This window comes from Rhinopithecus bieti, unplaced genomic scaffold, assembly GCF_001698545.2.
Source record: "Rhinopithecus bieti isolate Rb0 unplaced genomic scaffold, ASM169854v2 scaffold_761, whole genome shotgun sequence".
Classification (NCBI taxonomy): domain Eukaryota; kingdom Metazoa; phylum Chordata; class Mammalia; order Primates; family Cercopithecidae; genus Rhinopithecus; species Rhinopithecus bieti.
The window spans coordinates 263,172-283,788 of record NW_016803176.1 but is presented as its reverse complement, the minus strand read 5'-3'; the positions used below and the strand labels follow the sequence as shown (position 1 = coordinate 283,788).

General features: G+C 36.5%; 1 protein-coding gene across 4 annotated transcripts in view; it reads right to left on the bottom strand.

Moving 5' to 3' along the window:
* The window catches only part of INPP4B (inositol polyphosphate-4-phosphatase type II B), a 551,727-nt gene that overhangs the window by 280,232 nt on the left and 250,878 nt on the right, over positions 1–20,617 (bottom strand). For 3 of the 4 annotated variants that reach the window (XR_001884600.1, XM_017867638.1, XM_017867644.1), the window contains exons 7-8: positions 18,295–18,345; positions 8,766–8,845 (exon numbers count right to left, since the gene is read on the bottom strand). Coding sequence is in view for 2 of the 4 variants with exons in the window: in XM_017867638.1 (XP_017723127.1) it covers positions 8,766–8,845; positions 18,295–18,345 (131 nt within the window). In the remaining 2 variants the exon portion in view is untranslated. Of the gene's footprint in view, positions 1–8,765; positions 8,846–9,184; positions 9,253–18,294; positions 18,346–20,617 lie in introns of those variants that run through there. The other variant, XM_017867659.1, reaches the window with a different exon arrangement.

Here is a 20,617-nt window from a genome sequence, read left to right as displayed (position 1 = left end):
TTTTTTTTTTTTTTTTGAGGACTTTCAAACTTATTTGGCCACAGAATTCCTTTATCCAAAAAACATGTATTAATAACCGAAGAGATACTGGTGTTACAAAACAACCCTGGAAAAAGCAGATATAAATGTGTCCAGTGAAGCAGAAACACAGTGATAATAATGAAACTGACTTTGGTAAATATGGGCAAATCCAGTACAAAATTTTCAGGTCAAATATAATTCCTTTCAAGCCTAATCATTCCTACAAATTATCTTCAAAGCTAAATTAGCTCTCAAACTTCTTAAGCAGGTAGGTCTTTGTGTACAGATATCAACTTTACGTGATTTGCATTTTAAAAAAGGAAAGGTTTCAGGCTTTTCTATACAAATTGAGGAGCTACTGAAGTGTACTCTGGTATGTGTCGTCCCTTCAGTGACTGAGAACTCGAAACCAATTTGCAATCTGACAAATCCAACACCTTTTGAATAATGCAAACTAAGAAAGTGCTAATTGGTTTCCATGGTCATACCTACAGCTTTGTTTAAATGGATTAGGAACATAAAGAAAAATAAAGAATATATAACTGCAGAGCCACTTAAATTATAATGAAAAACAGTCTAGTTGAATGACATGGAAAATGAAAGTACTGATGATAATAATTTAAATAGTAGGTAATATAATGAGAATCTGCTTTGCATTAGATACCATCTCCAACAGTTTGTGTACAATGTGTCTTCTCCTCTCTTGGAAAACAAAAACCGGCACTAGAGAAGCTAATCAACTGAAAATAAAAATAATAGCTAACATTTATCAAGAACTTATGTGTCAGATACTGTTGTAAACATTTCACATTAGTAACGTATGTGATCCTCACAGAGAACCCCATGAGGTAGGCAACACTAGCATCCCCATTTCACAGATAAGATAACTGAGTCTCAGAACAATCAGCCATACTGATAGGCAACAGAAGAGCCAGGATTTGGGCACAGTCTCTAAGTCATCCGCTTCTTCTACCTCTTTACTGTCCTAATCTCACATTTGCATGCTTTGCGTTCTCCCCAAGTTCTATAAATTGATGGAATTTTAAGTCACTACAAAATGGCTCATGTTAGAGGCTTTTGAAAATTTCAGACAATTGTGTCCCTAAAGGCCTTTAACATAGTTAACATAAAATAATCAGTTTTATAAGATGTCCCTGCTTCTGTGTTTGATGTCACCCTTCATTCTCACAGTTCAACCCCAAGAAATGTCACTTGAATTTACTTCTCTAGACAGTTTTGTATATATTCAGCAATAAAATGAATCAGTAATCTCTAAAAGCAAAACTCTGTTACACTTACGAATTTCTGTCCTGATTTCAATCTTTTATTGCTAAAGTTTTTAGTTTAAATAAGTATTTTTCTCCCAACTCCGGCACGTTGCCTGATTTAACCAAACTGCTGTCCATATTTCTTTTGCTAGTAGCTGCTACCTGGCAATAAGCCATATGATACCAGAGTGATTAAAGCCAGAATTTAAGTTTCAGGTAAGCACCTCTTCCTTGGATAATAGAAATGCTACATCCAGATCAAGGGTTAAGTCAACCTCTTTCCCACTGACCAAGAAACATAGTTTGGATGTCCCCTCCAAATCTCATGTTGAGATGTAATCTCCACTGTTAGAGGCAGGGCCTAGTGGGAGGTGTTGGAGTCATGGGGGCAAATTCCTCATGGCTTAGTGCCATCCTAGAGATAATGAGTGAGTTCTTGCAAGATATGGTTCATTCAAAGTGTGTGGCACCTCCCCCACCTCGCTTGTTCTCACTCTTGCCATGTGAGACCCCTGCTCCCACTTCACCTTTTGCCAGAAGTAACAGCTTCCTGAGGCCTCACTAGAGACTGAGCAAAGGCTGGTGTCAAGCTTCCTATACAGTTTGCAAAACCATGAGCCAATTAAACCTCTTTTCTTTATAAATTGCCCAGCCTCAAGTGTTTCTTCATAGCAATGCAAAAGCAGCCTAACACACCAAGTTTAGAGAAGGTGGCTTTCACATTCTAAAAAGGAATCTCAACAAGTTAAGCAAGTGAACTAAGCAGAAAACTAAGGGATGGCTGAGGGACTTAGTAAGTTTCATGCAAGAATAAAGGGAAACGATATTTATAGAGTTTTTCTCTAATGCAAGGCAATGTTTGGAACTTCACTGCACTTATTAATTGCCCAGAACCACCCTGGAAGGGAGTTATTACTGCTTCCATTAGTAGATGTTAAAAAGACACGCCTGGGTGATGCAGGTGGTGACCAAGCTTGGACTTGCACCCAAGTCTGGTATGAAAGTCCTATTTCTACTACCTCATATACCTTCCTAAGGGGGGGGGGGCGGGGGGAACAGGAAAGAAGATTTAGAGTTGGACAAAAGAGCTGCTTTCAAATGTAGTTATAGAGAAAAAGCATGAGGCTTGTGCTACTTAACTCCACAAAGAAGAGTTGGGACTGTAGTAAAGAGATAAAACTTGAGATACAATAGAAATACTTTTCTAACACTAGACCTGTATGAAAATGGGAGGAAAAATTCTGAGTTTCAGTCTCCTGTCATGAAAGGGGTCCAAGAAGAAGGTGAAGGGCCAGGTTCAAAGTCTCTTCTGGTCTCTAAAATAATTTGATCTGGTCAGGTGCGGTGGCTCATGCCTGTAATCCCAGCACTTTGGGAGGCCGAGGCAGGTAGATCACAAGGTCAGGAGTTCAAGACAAGCCTGGCCAAGATGGTGAACCCTGTCTCTACTAAAAATACAAAAATTAGCCAGGCATGGTGGAGGGCACCTGTAATCCCAGCTACTGTGGAGGTCGAGGCAGAGAATTGCTTGAACCTGGGATGCGGAGGTTGCAGTGAGCAGAGATTGCACCACTGAACTCCAGCCTTGGTGACAGAATGAGACTCTGTCTCAAAAAATAATAATAATAATAATAATAATAATAATAATAATAATAATTNCAAAAAAAAAAAGTGTAGGAATAGAAAATCAAAAGTCTAAGACTGTTTAATTTCATTTGAAAAGAAAACAAAATTTGTTATTTAAAACCCTATTGTCTATCTATGGCCAGGGTTGTTTTCAGGTCACTGTGGGGGTTCACACAAACTTACAGGATTCCAGCAACAAACTTATTTCAATCCACTGCCCTGTGGTCTGTAAAACATGCCTGGCCTCCCAACCTGAGAGGTGCTACTAGCAATTTTATCTATTTATCACTCTGACTATGCTTGTATAGAAGACAATGGAGCTCTCCTTATCACTACTTCTAGCTCTCAAATTAAGAACATGTCTTTGGAAGATTACATGGAGTTTTTTGTTGTTGCTGTTGTTATACTTTTATTTACAGAAACTACAAAACTGAACTTTGTATCTGTTCATGTGTGTGTATTTAAGGAGGCTAATGAAGCAAAATGCCAAAAAATAAAAACTTAAAAACCTCACAATTTGGATCTTACATCTCTAGGCATAAACATTTGACAAAATAGGAAATAAATATTCATAGTTTGTGAGGAAGCAAAATGTTCTAAAATGATATAGATGCCCAAACACATATTCATCCACATAATCTATAATACACGTACATAGGCATGCATATGTATACACATAAATACTATAAAAATAGGAGAAATTTAAAAAACAGAAGAAGTTAAATGTTTTTCTTTCATAGCATCTTGCATACATCTATATATTATAAAATGTAATTATATATCCATTTAAGATCATCAGTGTTTTATGTTATTTGTTCCATAAAAAGCACTTCTGTAAATGTGGTAGAAGTAATAAATGAAATTCATATTCCCTTTGTATGAATAAATACTTGCACATCTCTATTCAAGAAAAATTTTTATCATATTCACCCTGATAAAATGATATAAAATTTGTTTAATTGGTGGGGTGGGGGTGTGGTGACATGTAGAAGGTTACAAAAGAAATAATAAACTCCTTGTTAAGATGAAGTGAAAGCTTCTGTGACAAGGTAAAGTGCCCTGTGCTGAAATAAATGTAGATTCTAAGATTTTCAGCTTTTAAAGGAGATTACAACTTTCACTATTACTCTGAAATTTGCTTGTGTCAGATATACTCTAATGCTTATACTGCATAATATTCACCAATTTAGATGAATTACACCCAGAAATGAAGTCTTGGTGCTAACATTATATTTAGCATCTATAAAAGTATAAGGAAGTAATCATCATGAATTGAAACTCCAACAATATTGACCTTATTTAATATACAAAATATTTTAGATGTGGAAAACTCTTACTGTCGTGGAGACCATTAGAATCTTAGTTTCTGGTACCTCCCCCACCCCCCAAAAAACTGGAAGACTATTAAAAGAGAAAGAAATTTATGCCAAATACACATGACTGTTAAGGGGCTTGGATATAATTTTTTAAAGACATCTCTGAAGTTTAAGTAGATATTGATAAGAAAAAATGCCATTATAGAAGTATTCATCATACACACAATTTAAGAAATGGATTCCATGTTTCAAGTAAGAAGACATACATAAACTTTATTTGTATGCAAAAAAAAAAAGTGTAGGAATAGAAAATCAAAAGTCTAAGACTGTTTAATTTCATTTGAAAAGAAAACAAAGTTTGTTATTTAAGTTACAATGTTGCAGGCAGATAAAATTGAATTTTAATATAAAACATTAGTAAAAATTAATTGAGATTCCTAAAACCCATTGAACAATAGAATTTAAAATAGACAAGGAAGAAAATGTTCTGTTAGATCTTGAGCTTCCTACTAGGTAATAAAATAAAAGTAGAATAGCCTCTGGAGTCAGACCAAACTGAGTTCTAATCCCACTTGTACAGTCAGCAGCTGTAGAATTTTAGACAAGTTGCTATAAGACAGATGATAATGCCACATGGATTAAACAAGATAATGCATGAAAAGTACCTCACATATTCCTTGCATGCTAGCAGATGCTCAGTAAATAATGAGTTTTTTTTTCATTAAACACATAATTGGTAACATCAATGGGAAAATATTAACTCTATCCCTGTACTTAGAATATAAAACATTCTTAGTAAATGTTTGCTGAATGAATGAGCACTGAGTGAAATCTAAACTGCGCGGAGTCACACAACAAAGCCGTGACAAGGCTGGAACACTTGCTTCTGTCCCCACTCCCGTGAGATAAATTTCCTAGGAAACAAATTTTATCTTTGTAGTTGTTGTTTTGCATCTGTAGTTGTTTAAATACTTTAAGATCAATGTAATTTTTTTCCTGACTGCTAGTATCATTTCCACAGAGAGAAACAACTTTTATATTATTTTTTATTTAACTTTTATATTCATCAACTCATAAGACATTATTACGACGTTCCAAAGTTCTGCTTGTCTAGTCCCCCAAAAATTATGTCAGGTTGGTAGAGCAAAGGATTGTCGGGTGTTTCGGCAACAAACCAGATCGAGATCAGGATACAGTCATGGTTCTGGGATAAGAACACATTCCATAGGTTTCCCTCAGCCTTCAATCCCCCCTTACACTAGCAGGCCCTTTCGCATTTTTCCATCATGATTAACATTCCTACCCTGGCACAGGACCACTCTTTTAGTCATCACCTTCTGTAAGCCCAGGCACGATGGTGAAGTCAAACATGGAAGAAACCATGAAAAACTGATTCTGGGCCTCAGTCCTTGCTTTGCTCTGCCATTATTAAGTTATGTGGCGTGTGATATGAATTTCAACTAGTTCTCTGTTTTCTCTTTTGTTGAAAGAGACAAAATGCCGGTCATGAAAATCATGGGTTTTGCAGTTAGAAATGTGTGGTTTCATACCCTGCCTTTCCCATTTAAGAGCAGTATAACTTTACACAAATTACTTAACTACTTTCTATACCTCAGTTTCTTGATTTACGAAATGGAAATTAAGAATAGCATCTCATTTGATAAGGGTCAATGAGATATCTCTAATATCATTATCAAAGCACAAAGCACATGGTTTGTTGTCGTCATCCTTATTATCATTCTTATAATATCATCAAGTGTCTTTCACAGCTATAATTATAATCCTCCATACAGAAACTCTACTTTGTTTACAAGTCTAGAAGTCAAGATTACACAGCAATGAATTAGAAAACAAAAACAGAAAATATAATTGAGATAAAAAAGAAGTAAGAGGAGACAGGAACTACCAAATGCACAGTAGTGAAACAGAGTGGATGTAATATAAAGATATAGACGATATTACTAAAGAGAACCCAAGTCCATTTGGGATGCTAGAACACTCAAAAACGTAGTAAATTCTGCATTTAACTAAAGGTGACATATGAATAGAAACCACTCTATACATCAGAGGCATTTTCCCCAATACAAATAGACGAATTTTACTCTGCATCTTTAAAAATACACAATATCATATTTCATTAAATTTGGGTCTAAATCTATAAATTAGATGCACGTCTTGTTCCTTTAAGTTTCCTGCAGGAAAAAAATAAAAGCAATATATCCCCTGCCCTTGATCTCCAGTTCAAAGCACATATGACATGGAAGCTATATTAAATCACAGTGCTCTGTGGAATTAGTTTGAAAGTTTTAGAATCTGAATTATCACATAAGAAGTCCCCAAAGAAACAGCAAATACAAGCACAACTGTAAGATTTGGGGAAGCTAAAATTAATCATAAAGAAAAGGAACTGTATTCATTATCAAAGAATGCTGTTACTTCTGTGACTTTGTTTTATAGAAATCGGAGAATTTTACTGTTTTAAAATTAATGACTATAAAATAAAAGTCAGAAATAATCTGTGCAAACGAATATTTTAAAATCGAAACAAAACAAAATGCTTCTTAAGGCTGACCTAAGGCTCTTCTAACTCAATACTTAAGAGACAGAATCAGTGGAAAGAAAATAAATTACATCAGAATTTTTTAAAAAAGCCATCTACCAGAAATCAAGAGGCTATGATAAATCTATAATCTGTCTGGTTCATAGAGAGAGAAAACCACAAATTTGGCAAAGCACAAAACTGGGAAAAATAATAACCTAGCCCTTTCAGAATTGTTGAAGAAGTCAACTCTTCGTTGAATTTGTTTTATATAATCAAGATCAAATGACTAGGAATCAGGGGTATTAAAATAAAAAGTGAAGAAATTTGTCTTGCTTCCATCTAAATATGAAATTTATGTATTTCTTTTCTCTTTCAAGGGTAATACTTTAAAACTGACCCTTTAGTGCTTGTTCTCTCTCTAAGGTACTGTGTGTTTACTCATTTTCGTTTTACTAAGAACTTCTGGTCCCCTGATTTCTGTTTCAAACCAGTATCTAAATGTTGCACTACTACGTAGTATGCTTCTGATGTTAATGACTGTTATGTCATAATGAATACTGGGGCTTGTGAGTCAGTAAGATGAAGAAGAACATGGTATGCATCTGATCTAGAAAACATGTGGACTGCTCGGAGCCCTAAGACAGCTCAATGTTTCATATCTTCTGTTATGAATCCAGGGGTATATGGGTCAGATTCAACAGTCAGGCTAGAATGATGATATTTTCTAGGTTATCTGTGACACTGATAACCAGCCTTTTTAGCTGACCCTTTATACTTCAAACTGAAAACAATAACAGCAGCAAAATTGTATTGGTAATAACATCATAAAACCATAAAGATTTTAGTATGTTTTCCCATACAAAATATAACATCACCACCACCACCAGATGTTTAAGAGACATAACCTAAAGAAAGCTAGAGCAGACGGCAGTCTCATTAGAATCCACAACTCATTTCTCTGCTTGAAGTATTACATAGTTTAAATTATATTTAAATTATATTATCTTATCAAATCAAAATGAGGAGCTGTAAGGATTAGAAAAAAATCAGAAAAAGACAAATCGTGGAGTAGAGATGCTAACATAAGCCATCACATCTTTATCGAAATAAATTGTTGGTTACAAGTGGGTCCTTGGTGGAAGGGAACAAACAGACTTAAGACATTGTCCAGCTCCTTGAAAGTGGTCTCCATGTTTCATCAAAATAAGAGAGTCTTAACATTTACAAATGGTGTTCTATGCAATTGTTGTATTCATTTGTACCATAAAAATAGTGCAAGGCAGTATTCCCAATGTATGCATAATTATGAAAGTTACTATACTGTTAGAGAACAATTGTTTCAAAATTTATGTGTTTTCAAATTTACTTTGAATTTAAAAAGAAAAGTTTATTTTATTTAATGCTCTTCTTAGTAATTAAAATAGTGTGACTTCCTAAAGACTGTTGTCTCATCTTCTATTTCAAAGCAAACTGTACTCAGAATTAGCTATGATCTATTGTCTGTGTCAAGAATGTGTTTTAACTGATAAGTGGTTTAAGTGGTTTATGTTTAATAGTATAGCACCAACATAGGCTGAGAAAAGAATAATCAGCTTACTCTCTATTATCATAAAACTACGATCTTGCCTCTAACAGATTTCAAATATGGAAAGTTATTTGATTAAAAACTAACATTTCAATAAGAGAAAAAAATATTTAATAATGTGATCATAATTTATATATACTTTCTTACTTTCAAAGAATTTAATCACTTTAATGATAATGTAATATTGTTTTTTCTTACAGGGGCTAATAACATTTCACAACCTGAAACATGAACTTCAATGTGAATTTGAATAATTGCTGTTTCACTATAACTTGTTGCAGTGGAGAACGTTAGCTATTTGAGAGCTGACATCTAACATCTGCAAGAATTGTGACTTTCAAACACACTGGCCATCAACACATACCACTTGTTATTAACTTTAACAGTGTTTCTACAAAGAGACCCACCTCAGGCTCAGGGCCAGCAACTGCTCCTTTGACTTCAGTAGCTCTCCCACTTTAAAACTGGCATAGCCCAAGAAACTTCGCTGAAAATAACAGAAAGAATGGTTTCATTAACTTGAGGTTATTTAATATGTTTGCTGTCACATCAATCACACAAAATTAGTCTGTAGAAGAATAAAATATTAAATCTATTAGCCTGACAAATATTTCAGTAACAGAGATAAAATTATCAATAATATATCCACCTTATGGGGTAGGATTAAAGGGTGAAAACGTATCATTTTCCCTAAAAGAAAAGAGATCAACAGGCTAGAAAATAACAAGAGGTAAAATACAGCACCCAGAACTGTTTCACTAACCATAATTTTCTCTGCATATGAAAACTGAGGGAAAAGAAAAGATGATATATTTTCCATATTTACCAATGCTGTTGTTCCTCTTATTAGAATTCCTCAAATCACTGGCAGCAACAACTTTGTATTCCAGATATGAGCAAATCTGTTAGTCGGAGCTATTTTTATGTGGGACTTTGTACAAGTTATAAATAGAAATGTTTTAGTTTTCCCCATCACAGCAATGTTTTAAAGCATTTTCCTTTGTTATTTCTTTACTAGCATGGGACAATTTCATTCTAATACACGAAAGAGAATGGCACTTATTCAGTTACATTTTTTTAAATTGCTTTTTTAGCCTATTATATTAGGTGATGATGACCTTTGAATACCTGCTTTCTACTCTTTTTGACTCAATGCAAAGAATAAAACTCCAAATTGTGTTTTTTTTTTCTTTCCCAGGATAAAAACCCTATCATCTCTTTCTAATATCCCCGGCTACTTCTGATTTAAAAGTCACAATATTATGGGATAAATAACATGAAAAAGAGCTCTCATTCTTCCCTTCAGGTCAAGGAATAAATATGAAAATATTAAACCCCTGTTATTTCTTATGCCACTGTGGCCTAACAAAATGTAAATACTCTACAATAAGTCAACGGTACTTCTTCCAGAACAGTCTCTTATCATAGGTCTGCTGCCAAGCTGCACTAGAATGAGAGGCTGGACAAAGAATTTGAGAGTAACGACATCTTTTTAGAGGTAAATAGGAAAATATTTCATACATGAACGGCTACATCCACACTGAGAAATTGCTAGGCAGAGGAAAGAAAAGCTTGAAGTCGGAATTTTTATCCCTCTTTTAAAATCTTTGACTTAGACAAGCTGGTCCTAAAAGGCTTAAAATCAAACATTTGGTAAAACACACTGGTCATGGTGGCTCACACCTGTCATGCCTATAATCCCAGTGACCCTGGAGGCTGAGGCAGGAGGACTGCTTGAGGCCAGGAGTTCAAGGCTGCAGTGAGCTATGATTGCATCACTGTACTCCAGCCTAGGAGACAGAATGAGACCTCATTTGGGGGGGGGGGAGGACGAGAGAAAGAGAGAGACAGAGAGAGAGAGAGAGAGAGAGAGAAAGAGAAAGAAAGAGAGGAAAGAAGGAAGGAAGGAAGAAAGGAAGGAAGGAAGAAAGGAAGGAAGGAAGGAAAAGAGAGAGAAGAACAACTAACGAATGAACCAACAAAAGGAAAAGGAGGAAAGGAGGAAGAAAGGAAGGAAGGAAGGAGGGAGGCAAGGAAGGAAGGAAGGGGAAGGAGAGGAAAGAAGGAAAGAAAAGAAAGAAAGGAAAGGAAAGAAAGGAAAGGAAAGGCAAGGAAGGGCATGGCAAGGCAAGACAAGAAAATACAACTCAGTTCTGAAGGAGATACCCATATATTGTTAATGATAAACCCAATTAATTGACTTAAAGTTCAAAGACCTAGTTTAGACACAAAGTCATCAAAGCCTGAAAAATCTGAGACTAAATTATTAGGTGAGAAACATTAGGCAAAAAATAGAAGATTTGTAGAAACAAGCTCTGATGGTAAGTCCATGAGTGATGAAGTAGAGTGAATCAAGACAAAGAAGGAAGTTTGTGAGCTCTATTAGCAAAGCACGCAGAAATTAGGGTGACTTTTCAGCCAGGGGCAGAGAGGGACTCGGAGAGATCCTCCTGAATAAAAGTGTTTATGTCACCTCATCAGAGATGCCTTCTAAAACATCCCTTTACAGAAGCACACTCCCCTCCCACATACACGCTCCACTATTCTCTATTCCTATTTTTCTCTATCGACACTTATGACCACCTAACATATTATATATATTATATATTTGTTTATTTTGCACCTCTCCAAAAAATAATCGAGAATTGAAGCTCTACAAAGAGTTTTCTTTTGTTTGCTGATAACCCTCCACTGCACAGCACACAGTAGGTAACTGGTAAATATTTACTGACAATGAATGAAAGAACAAATGGCATAGACACCAGCCTTTAAGTAAGTGACTCTATTAGATATAGGAGAAAAGCTACTTTTGCAGCTATTTATAAACTACTGTAATTCGCTGAAATGTGGAAAATCGAAACAATTTTGTAGTATACAGATCGTATACTGCTGTAGTGAATTTTATTTTAGCATTTTGTATTTTAACGAGATGTTGATCTCACTTTCTCTTTCACTGATAATCATAGCTTTTAAATTAAATTCCCACTTATTATTCACACTCAAAGAAAACTTCTAAGCAATCATAAATTTTATGACACTCCAAAGTTGCAAAGTATTTTCTATTTGCCTTTTAAGATTTTGGAGGTATGGATGGTTTTAGAATTAATAAAGCTGGCTACACATGTCATGAGATTATTGCAGTCTTTTTAGCAATAAAAGTAGCAAACATCCCACAGTGGAATGTAGCAGCTAGAGACAGGTGGAATTGCTATTTTCAGACATAAACTATGGACTCACCATAAGGCACAGCTGCAAGTAAAATTTATGACCACAAGCCATTGAACGTTTCTCCCGTTCACCAGACCAGGAGCTCCTGTGGAAGCAGAACCTTGGCTTGTCCATCTCCTAGCTGAGCCCAGTGTCTGGAACAGAGAGCTGCACTGTGAGTGCATACAGTGTGCCAAGGACAATGCCCATGAGTCAGGTTTATCCATTACAACTGTCAGCCACTTGCTTGATCCCAAAGGATAATGAAAGTGCTCACAAATAATAAAATCTGTTAAAAATCAATCTGGATAATGATGGCATCATACCATTATATTTTGTAAACTTGTCAAACAAGAGGAGGTATTATTTGGGTACCAATGCTATACTTTTTTTAATCCTAAAAATAACTATATATCAGGACTGCATATTGTATAAACTACATTAATAAAATTAAAAAAATGTGAAGACAATTGTTTTATACTGCAACAACAAACAATGGGATTGTCTATACATTTACTTTTGAGCTGTTTTTTTATTTGTTTTCTTCACCTCAGTATAACTAAAACTAGGATTCTTCCACCCCCAAAGTTAGAAAATAAATCTTTAATCTATGTGAATACTTGCTGAACACATTGTAAAAGAATGAATGAGAAAAGACTCTTCTCTATAGCACATGATGCTAATGTAAAAGAATAATTTAATATAAAGCTATTGTATCTTTGCTATCACTGTCATAATTATATAATTTAAGATAATTTATTTAATTTTTTAATATTTTAAGTATAATTCAAGGGACATTTTTTCTGAATCTCCTTTGGTGCTATTTCTATCCGGGAGAAATAAAGACAAAAAAGGGAAAGCTTCACTAGAGTTGGAGCTCAGAAGTCTGAAGTGTGGCTCTAAAATCAGTTATTCTGTTCAAAAATGAAAATCTGGACAATTACATTACTTCTTGCAGCCCCCAGGCTCATCATCTACTACTAAGCATTGTCACTTCTTATTTCCCTGTCTTCTCCCTTATGAAGTCTGGGGCCTTGAACAAGTTGCTCCACTACTCTAGACCTTAGTTGCTGAAAAAGAAATGCATATGGTAACTTATCTTTCTCATAGTTATTGCTATGAGAAAATTAAAGTAATCCAGGCAAAGAAAACATCTAACCAGGAAAATAAAACATCTCCCATAAATATTTGCATAGTGATTAAGATCATTTAACTAGAAGTCAGATGCCTTAAAAGCATCTAATGCACAGCTTAAATCTTTTGGGAAAAGGCAAAGTATTTTTTGAGAAGTCTATCAGAAATGCCTGCACTACAAAAGAAAAAATATATCTTTAAAATAAATATTAGATTTGGGGGAAATATAACTTAGAATACATTTTAGAAAAAAGATGAAAAAAGATACAAAAGCCAAAAGGCACTATATAGTTATGAGTATTATTGTTGAGAAAATGTTACCTATGATCCCTTATAGCTGTAAGTTGTATTAGATTGCATAGGATATTTAAAGAGCCTTAAGGATTGTTAAGGCCCTGCTAGTCTGTAGATGAAGGAACTGGGGCCTCTAAGAGTAAACTGGCTTACATATGTCACCGAACTAGTTAATCTGTAGAAACCAAGTTAGAACCTGGGTTTCTTGCTTCTCTCTCCAGCATTCTTTCATCCCCACCATGCTGTGCCTCATTTCTAGGACAGGTGGCAGTTCCCTTTCCTTCTGACAGACTCTCTGCTTGCACAACATGCAGCTCTAACCTTTCTCGCCTGCTCATGACAATGCAACACTCAGTTATTCTGACGCAAGAACCCCAAAGCAGATGATCATTACATTGTTTGCTGCATGATTTCAATCCCTCTCACCTGGCTGGAGAGTACTATTAAACACGATGAAAAAAAGTGGGGCATCTGTCAGAATCCCTGGCCTCTCTCTACAGGGAGTGTCCACATGAATACTGTATCCCACCAGCCCCTGGAGCCACTCCGAGCAAGTCACAGATATCCAGACTGCTCAGTAGGATTTGACATCTCCATGCAGCAGGTCGTCTGTGGCTCCCCAGTCACCTTTAAGGGGGTCAGAGAAGGTACACCACCACACATGTGGCCACAGATGTCCAAACCTCCATCATTCATGTTCTTCTCACAAAGCCTATATTCAAAGCACAGGTTTTTTTTTCTTTTTTTTTTAATTGCAATTTGCATGAACCTCATCAAATTTATTCAACTACTCTCCAGAGCTGTGCTATCCAATGAGTAGCCACTAGCTTTAGCAGGTAAAATGTGGCTACTCCAAGTTGAGATGTACACTCAATATAAAATACACACTGAATTTAGAATGCTTAGTATGAAAAAGGAATACGAATATATAATGTATTGATTACACTTTGGAATAATATTTTGCATATACTGGGTTAAATAAAATATATTAAAATTAATTCAGCCTGTTTCTTCTTACTTTTTAAAAACACAGCTGCTAGAAAATTTAAAATTACATATGCGGCATGCATTTTGTGACATACATTATATCCACTGAACACTGCTGGTTTAGAGGTCAAATGAATATATCAATAATATTTTGACCTATTCTCATAAAACAACATACAGGAACTATGGTATAAGTTTTCAAAGGTCTTTGAAAAGTTGAAGGTTGTATCATAAGACTGATACACAACATCTCTTACACATAACCTATAGACAGGTCTTTTCATAGCCCAGGTACTTTTTTCTTTCCGTAAACCATAACATATATGGTTACATTATTTCCTACCCCACAGGAAGAGAAAAGACTAAATGAACTATTAACATTGAAAAATATATCAGAAAGAAAAAATAGTTGGGAAGAAATCTATTAAAAGTTGATGAATAGCCCAAAGGAAACATTAAAAAGCACTTTAAGGTAAAGTCACTTATCATAGAATTTTATCTTTACTTGTGAATATACCTCAAAAGGTCTAAGAGCACATATTAATATTTGCTTGACTAAGTCATCAAGAAAATATTTGGGTGCATCCGGTAAATTCTGTTTGAGAATGAAAAGAAACACACCTAACATATTTGAAAGATTACAATAAAAAAATCTAAGCTCTTTAAAAAAAATTAGAGTACTTGAAGAATAGAACCCTTGTATGTTGTAATGACAGAGCCATTACTGGCTCTGTGTCCTTGGCCAAGAGCTTAAACTCTCAGACCTGTTTTGGAGTGTCCAAGGAAATATTTTGAGGATTCGCTGATAGGATGTATATTAACAAGTAGTACTTCATAGGTGGTCAACCTATGTTAACTTCTCTCTCCAAAATAACATGTAATCTGAGGGTGTTAGGAAGTCAAGGCATGCTGACTTGTTCTTTTTTAGACTTACTCTTACTGTGCTTGATATTTAGTTCTGAAGTCATATTTGCCATTTTGAGTTCTGATGGGTCATAAAAGTTGTTAGATTTTTTACTGTATTATTACAGTCATTTCTAGAATCCCCTACCCATTTATTTCTGGTGGTTCTAACAATACATAAAATGGTTGGCAAAATAAAATCGTGGTATGCTTTTTGATTTATTCAAAACATGGACCATAGATTTGCTAGCTTCCAAGTACAAAGCCAGGAATATTAGAAATAGAGACTTTGCTATCATGGAGTACATCTAGCAGGAGTGTGGTGACATGACTAATTGCCCACCTGACATGCTTTCTGCCCATTCTTCATTACTAATAGCACCTCAATTTTGTTTAAATGAGAATCGTACCCAGATTCTCTTCTAGTTAAGGACTTAGGTCTTCCCAATACTCTGTAAGTGACAGTATACAAAACGAAATTTCCCAGGAAGTTACTGTTTTCCAGAGTTGAAGGAATAGGCCAGCTGAGCTTTTTCCCTTTATTCTTCACTCAACCCAGAATGTGCTACCTGGGGTACCATGGCCAGTCTATGTAGTTCTCTAAGAAAGGAGGACCAGGAAGATGGATAGAGTCTGGCTGCTTCAAGTCACTTTTGAGTAGCTGAAGCCCTGGACAATTTTCCCAAGACTTCTATAACATGAGAAAAACAAACCCATTAATTAGTTTTAAGCCATAGTTTGTCACATTACTTGCCTTAGGGTACATTCCTAATTGCAAAAATAGGCATGTCACAGGATACCAATTGAGATTTCTCTTTTAGTCCAGGAATTATAGCCAAGTTTTGTCAAAGATGAAGACACAATGTAATAAATGTACCCCATTGTATGTTCAGAGAATCTTCAATGTTTGAGGCCAGTAATCTTATTAATATGCTTGATGAGGAGCCAGTGTAGAGATGCTGGTCTGTAAGTAGCCATAATACACCCAGTTAATATAAAACTAGGGGTAGAAGAGAGGAGAGTTCAGCATTTAGGAAGGTGCCTGATTTTGGAGATGTGGCTAGTTTCTCTCTTAATCATCCCCCAGGAAAATATCTTTATCCCCAAAGCTGAAGCCAAGAGGGTCTGGTACCAAAAATCACTTATAAAGCCTAGAGGTGTCTAAACCATGTTTACCTCCACTGGGGACTGATTGTCTCTCTTTTGAGAATCATTGAATATGATCCAGTGTCTGATGCTGCTAGGGCTTATAGAAAGGATCAGCAGAGAGACGGCTGAGTCGAAACAGGAAACACACAATGGAACAGCCTGCATTTCTTCCATGTTGGATGGCAAGTACATGTGAGTTTCATGTATTTGGATAGCACAGAAAGTAGCTGACCTGGCGCCAGGTACTTGAATGGTAGATCTCACAACAAGAGGGTATGGAGTGGGGGTGGGCAGTGGAGGAAGTTGGCCCAGAGCCAGGTCCTCCATGGTAGGCAATTATGCTATGAGGAGAACCTGACAAGGTCCCCAGAAATATCTATACCTTTGTCAATCAGAGAGCCAGCAAATCAGTATCTGTCACATAGAGGACTCTAACAGCAGCCACTGCCTAAGAGGCATCAAGTCTAGCAGTAAGGAAACCTCACCCTCACCAGGAGCAAGCCCAGAATAAACCTCTGTCTCCCTACTCCTTCCTCTTTGCTGCCACAACTGAGGAATCAAAAGAAGAAAGGGCAGGCCATGTGTGGGACTCACATTAGACTTCCTCCCTACTGCACACTGTTAGAGTCACAGAAAGTCTAGCCTATAGGGGGAAATGGTGGGAAGAGGTAGAAGAAAATAAAATCAGGTAAGAGACTCAAGGTTTAAAATAATTAAGATGGATTCCCAAGAACCTGAGTGAGGGAAAAAATTCAGAGAAATCTACACGATTGGGCCAAAATATCATTAAAGCTTCAAGCAAGGGGAATTCAACACAAGGGCAGTGGTGGAGTGGGGTCAGGGCAGGCAGTGATCACAGAAGAAAAAAATTAAACCAGCTAAGCTTCCTTGAACCTTGATAAATAAATGGAACACCTTGGTAGAACAATGTATTACCCATATTAACAGTTTAAAAAGTCTCACATTTTATGAAGCAGTGCCATGGGTGTGATGAGAGCGTGCATTTAGGACGGAGGGTCCTGTTGGAAGCAGGGCCCCAGGGTGGTAATAGTGGAAACATGTGAGCTGGCCCTGAGCTGTGGAAGGGAGCCCTCTCCCCATGGGGTGCAACAGTCTAGGCTGACAGAAGGCCATCTGCCTGTGTCTGTGGAGGCCTGAGGCTGGGGAGAACTTTCTGGACGCACTGGAGGAACTAAATGAAGGTTTGTGTAGTCAGCACAGAGACTGGTGGTGGAAGTGAGTGGCACAAGAGGTTGAAGGGACAGGCAGAAAAACTGCAAGGATTCCCCCAAGTCAAAGCAGTTACTCAATCAGTCCCCAGGAAGAGATGAAAGGCTTGTGTTACGCATGAGAAAGCAAGACATCATCCTTTTCCCTCTGCTTCTTCACTAACAGCTGCAGAGATAACTGACATTATGCTCAGTCGAGTCAAACTTTGGTGCATATTTTTGGAGTCCTTCCTTGGCAGTTTGTGGCTGTGTTCAATGAGAAAATGAATGGTACCTAGCACAGTGTCCTACACACTGACTGGAAGAAGGTTGTCAAGTGCCTGTAGAATTTCAGGGTATTTCAAATAGCTCTTCCAGTTGGCTCAGCCCCAGGGCTTCTTAGACCTAATTTACTTCTGGTCTTTTTCCTCCTCTCTGAACACACAGATCTCAAGGATTCAGCCTGTGGGGCTGAATCTTTTAGGAGCTGCCACCACCTACTCTAGCCTTGTCTAAGCAGAAAGCACCCAGTACCTTCCTGTTCTTCTAAATTCTCAATACTGGAGAGGCAGTAGTTCAGTGCAGCAAGAAAACCTCAGCAGGATTTTCCAACATTGGACTGAAGAGTGGTGGCTGCCTCTCTTTTGACCATCATTACAGTGTTTAAGTGGCAGGAAACAAAATATCACAATCCTATGGCTGGTTCTCTTCCTCCTTCCTGAAGCGGTAGAGATCACATCTGTAATTTCCCTTGCCTCCTGTTGGTCCGGGAATCTTGGCTCTGAATCACAGTTCAGCTACCTGCAGGGGAAAGTCTAGGTTCATCGCTAGCCAGCTGAACTAAATATGAATTCACTTGAGGATGATTTTCAGGAAACAAGAAAATGAATTCCATGCAATTCAGCAAATACGTGACAGTGCCTCCTCAAAGAGCCACACCCTCTTAACGTAATTCAATTTTATTTGTCAGCTACCAAGCAGGAGGCCAGAGAAAATCCAAATGATTAATTTAGAAGCGACGTGTGTGCCTTCTGGAAACATAAGAAACACTTACCCCAACTTCTGGCGGGGGATCCTTATGTTCTGGTAGGACACTGGTTCGAACCTGTGGAGAAAAACATTTTCTGTAAGACTTTGGGGTAGAAACTAGTGCAGAAGCCTCACACAGGTGCAGGGTTTCAATTTCCTTCATCTCGCATCAATTCATACTCTGTGGTTAATCATTAATGAATTAACCTGTGTGCAACACCCACGGCAGTGCAGTGAAGCTGTGCTGTTACAGTTCCTGAACTTCCAGATTTTTCTAAGTGGACAGAGCTGCCTGGATCCTCACTCCATCTCTTTATCTAATACAGAGATATCTGGGATTTAGACAGATCTCTTTAATCTCCTAAAAAGGCAATCTTCATTCAACATTCAAGGGAAAGGAAAGAGCTGGTATAGAAAAAGCAATTTCATGCATGCGCAACGAATGTTCCCAACACAAAGAAATGATACATGTTTGAAATTATGGATATGCTGATTACCATGATCTGATTACAATACATCATATGTATTGCAATGTCATTATGTACCTCATAAGTACGTACAATTATGTGTCAATTTTTTTAATTAAAAAATTATTCTCCGAATGAGTGCCCACACTGATGCTTCTTATAGGATATCTTTCCCACTTGAGAATTCTGGGCCAAACTAACAGATACCATCATCTGAATTTACTGGAAAGGTAATTCTCAATTGTGGGAGGGGGAATAATGTAAAAGAACCAGTTATCTGGGTAAGCTTTCCAAAAAGGTGTTCTAGTTGAAACACTAACTCCTTATATAATAAGAGACATGTATCTTCAACTGCGTGGTAATTTTCAATCCTGGCTGCACATTAGAATCACCTGGGAACCCTTTCAAACTCTTGGTGCTCCTCCATGCCCCCAGATACTCTGCTTCCAATGTACAACTACCGACTCTATGGTTCGCTTAAGAAATCACATTTCAAATGAAAAAAAAAAAATCATGATTACCTTTCTTGCTTCAGAAAAAGATAGTGAATGTAAGAAAAGGCAAGAAACTTATATCTAGTATGTCTTAATTTGAAATAAAGATGAGTTAAACAAGTTAAATGAATATAAAGCAATATATAAGCACATCCTGTTTACTTGGAGTGAAAGGGGATTGGAGGGGAAGAATCAGGGAGCAACAGCCTAAAACACTTAAAGGATCAACATTTTAGGTGATCATTCTAACAAAATCCTTTTAATCATACTTCTCTTCAAATCCCTTAAGTCTTGACATACCTGACCATACCAAGTCAATCCTCCCAGATTAAAGGGATGCTTCTAATACCTCTAATAAGTTAAAAGACTTGAATCAGCTCTTTGTGGCCCGCTAATCTTGAACACAGTTGCCAATTCCTTGAAAAAAGCCACAAGCTATAATAAAATGTGCATTTGAACTTCTAGCTTAAAACTTTTTGTTTCTTTATAACAGATCCAGCACTGTCGCTTGCACAATTTGTCAGTCATTATAACTCAAAATTGTTCACCCAAGCACAAAATAAATGACATGAGAGACCTCAATGGAGTAAACACAATTTGTAGAACACACTCAACTCTTCAACTCAGGACCGTGTGACAGAGCACTTGCTGGCTAAGAGTATTAGCAGTTTGGTAGCTGCATTAACATCTTTTGGCCCAGATTACCATTCAGTCTCATTATCTGAAAGTCATCAACTGGCCTCAAAGGACGAGAAAACTATATACAAATAGTGGTGGTGGACAATGTAGTGTGTGTATGGATTATATATAGTATGTATAAATATGGTTTCTCCCTCTATCTCTGTGTGTATATGAATAGTTTATTATACTACATATATATGTATATAGTATAAAGTGCTATATAATGAATATTCACATGTACCATATAATGCACATATGTGTACATATATACATTAATTTTTTTAAAATTGACACCCAAATAACATTTTCCAAAGATATATACTTGAATTTACAAATAAAGTGAAAAAGTCAGAAATTGGTAAGAGGGTCAACATACGTAGAGTGTATAAAGTATTTGATTTGGGTCATAAATATTAATATAAAAGTGCTTTAATGTTGGACAAAGGTAGAACAATTCTGACAATTCCTGCAACATGGCAAACTCCCACATTTTAATAATTTTATATGTAGAACACGTATTTCTTATAATTATCAATAAACTACAGAAGGAAAAGAAGATTCCTTTTCTTCTTTTACATATATATATATTTTTAATATTCTTTATCCTATTACTGATGTTATGGTACATAGGTTATATCAGTGATGCTTTTCTTATATATTCCTCCATTGCAGTGAACACAAGCTAGGTGGCAACCACTGGATTTGC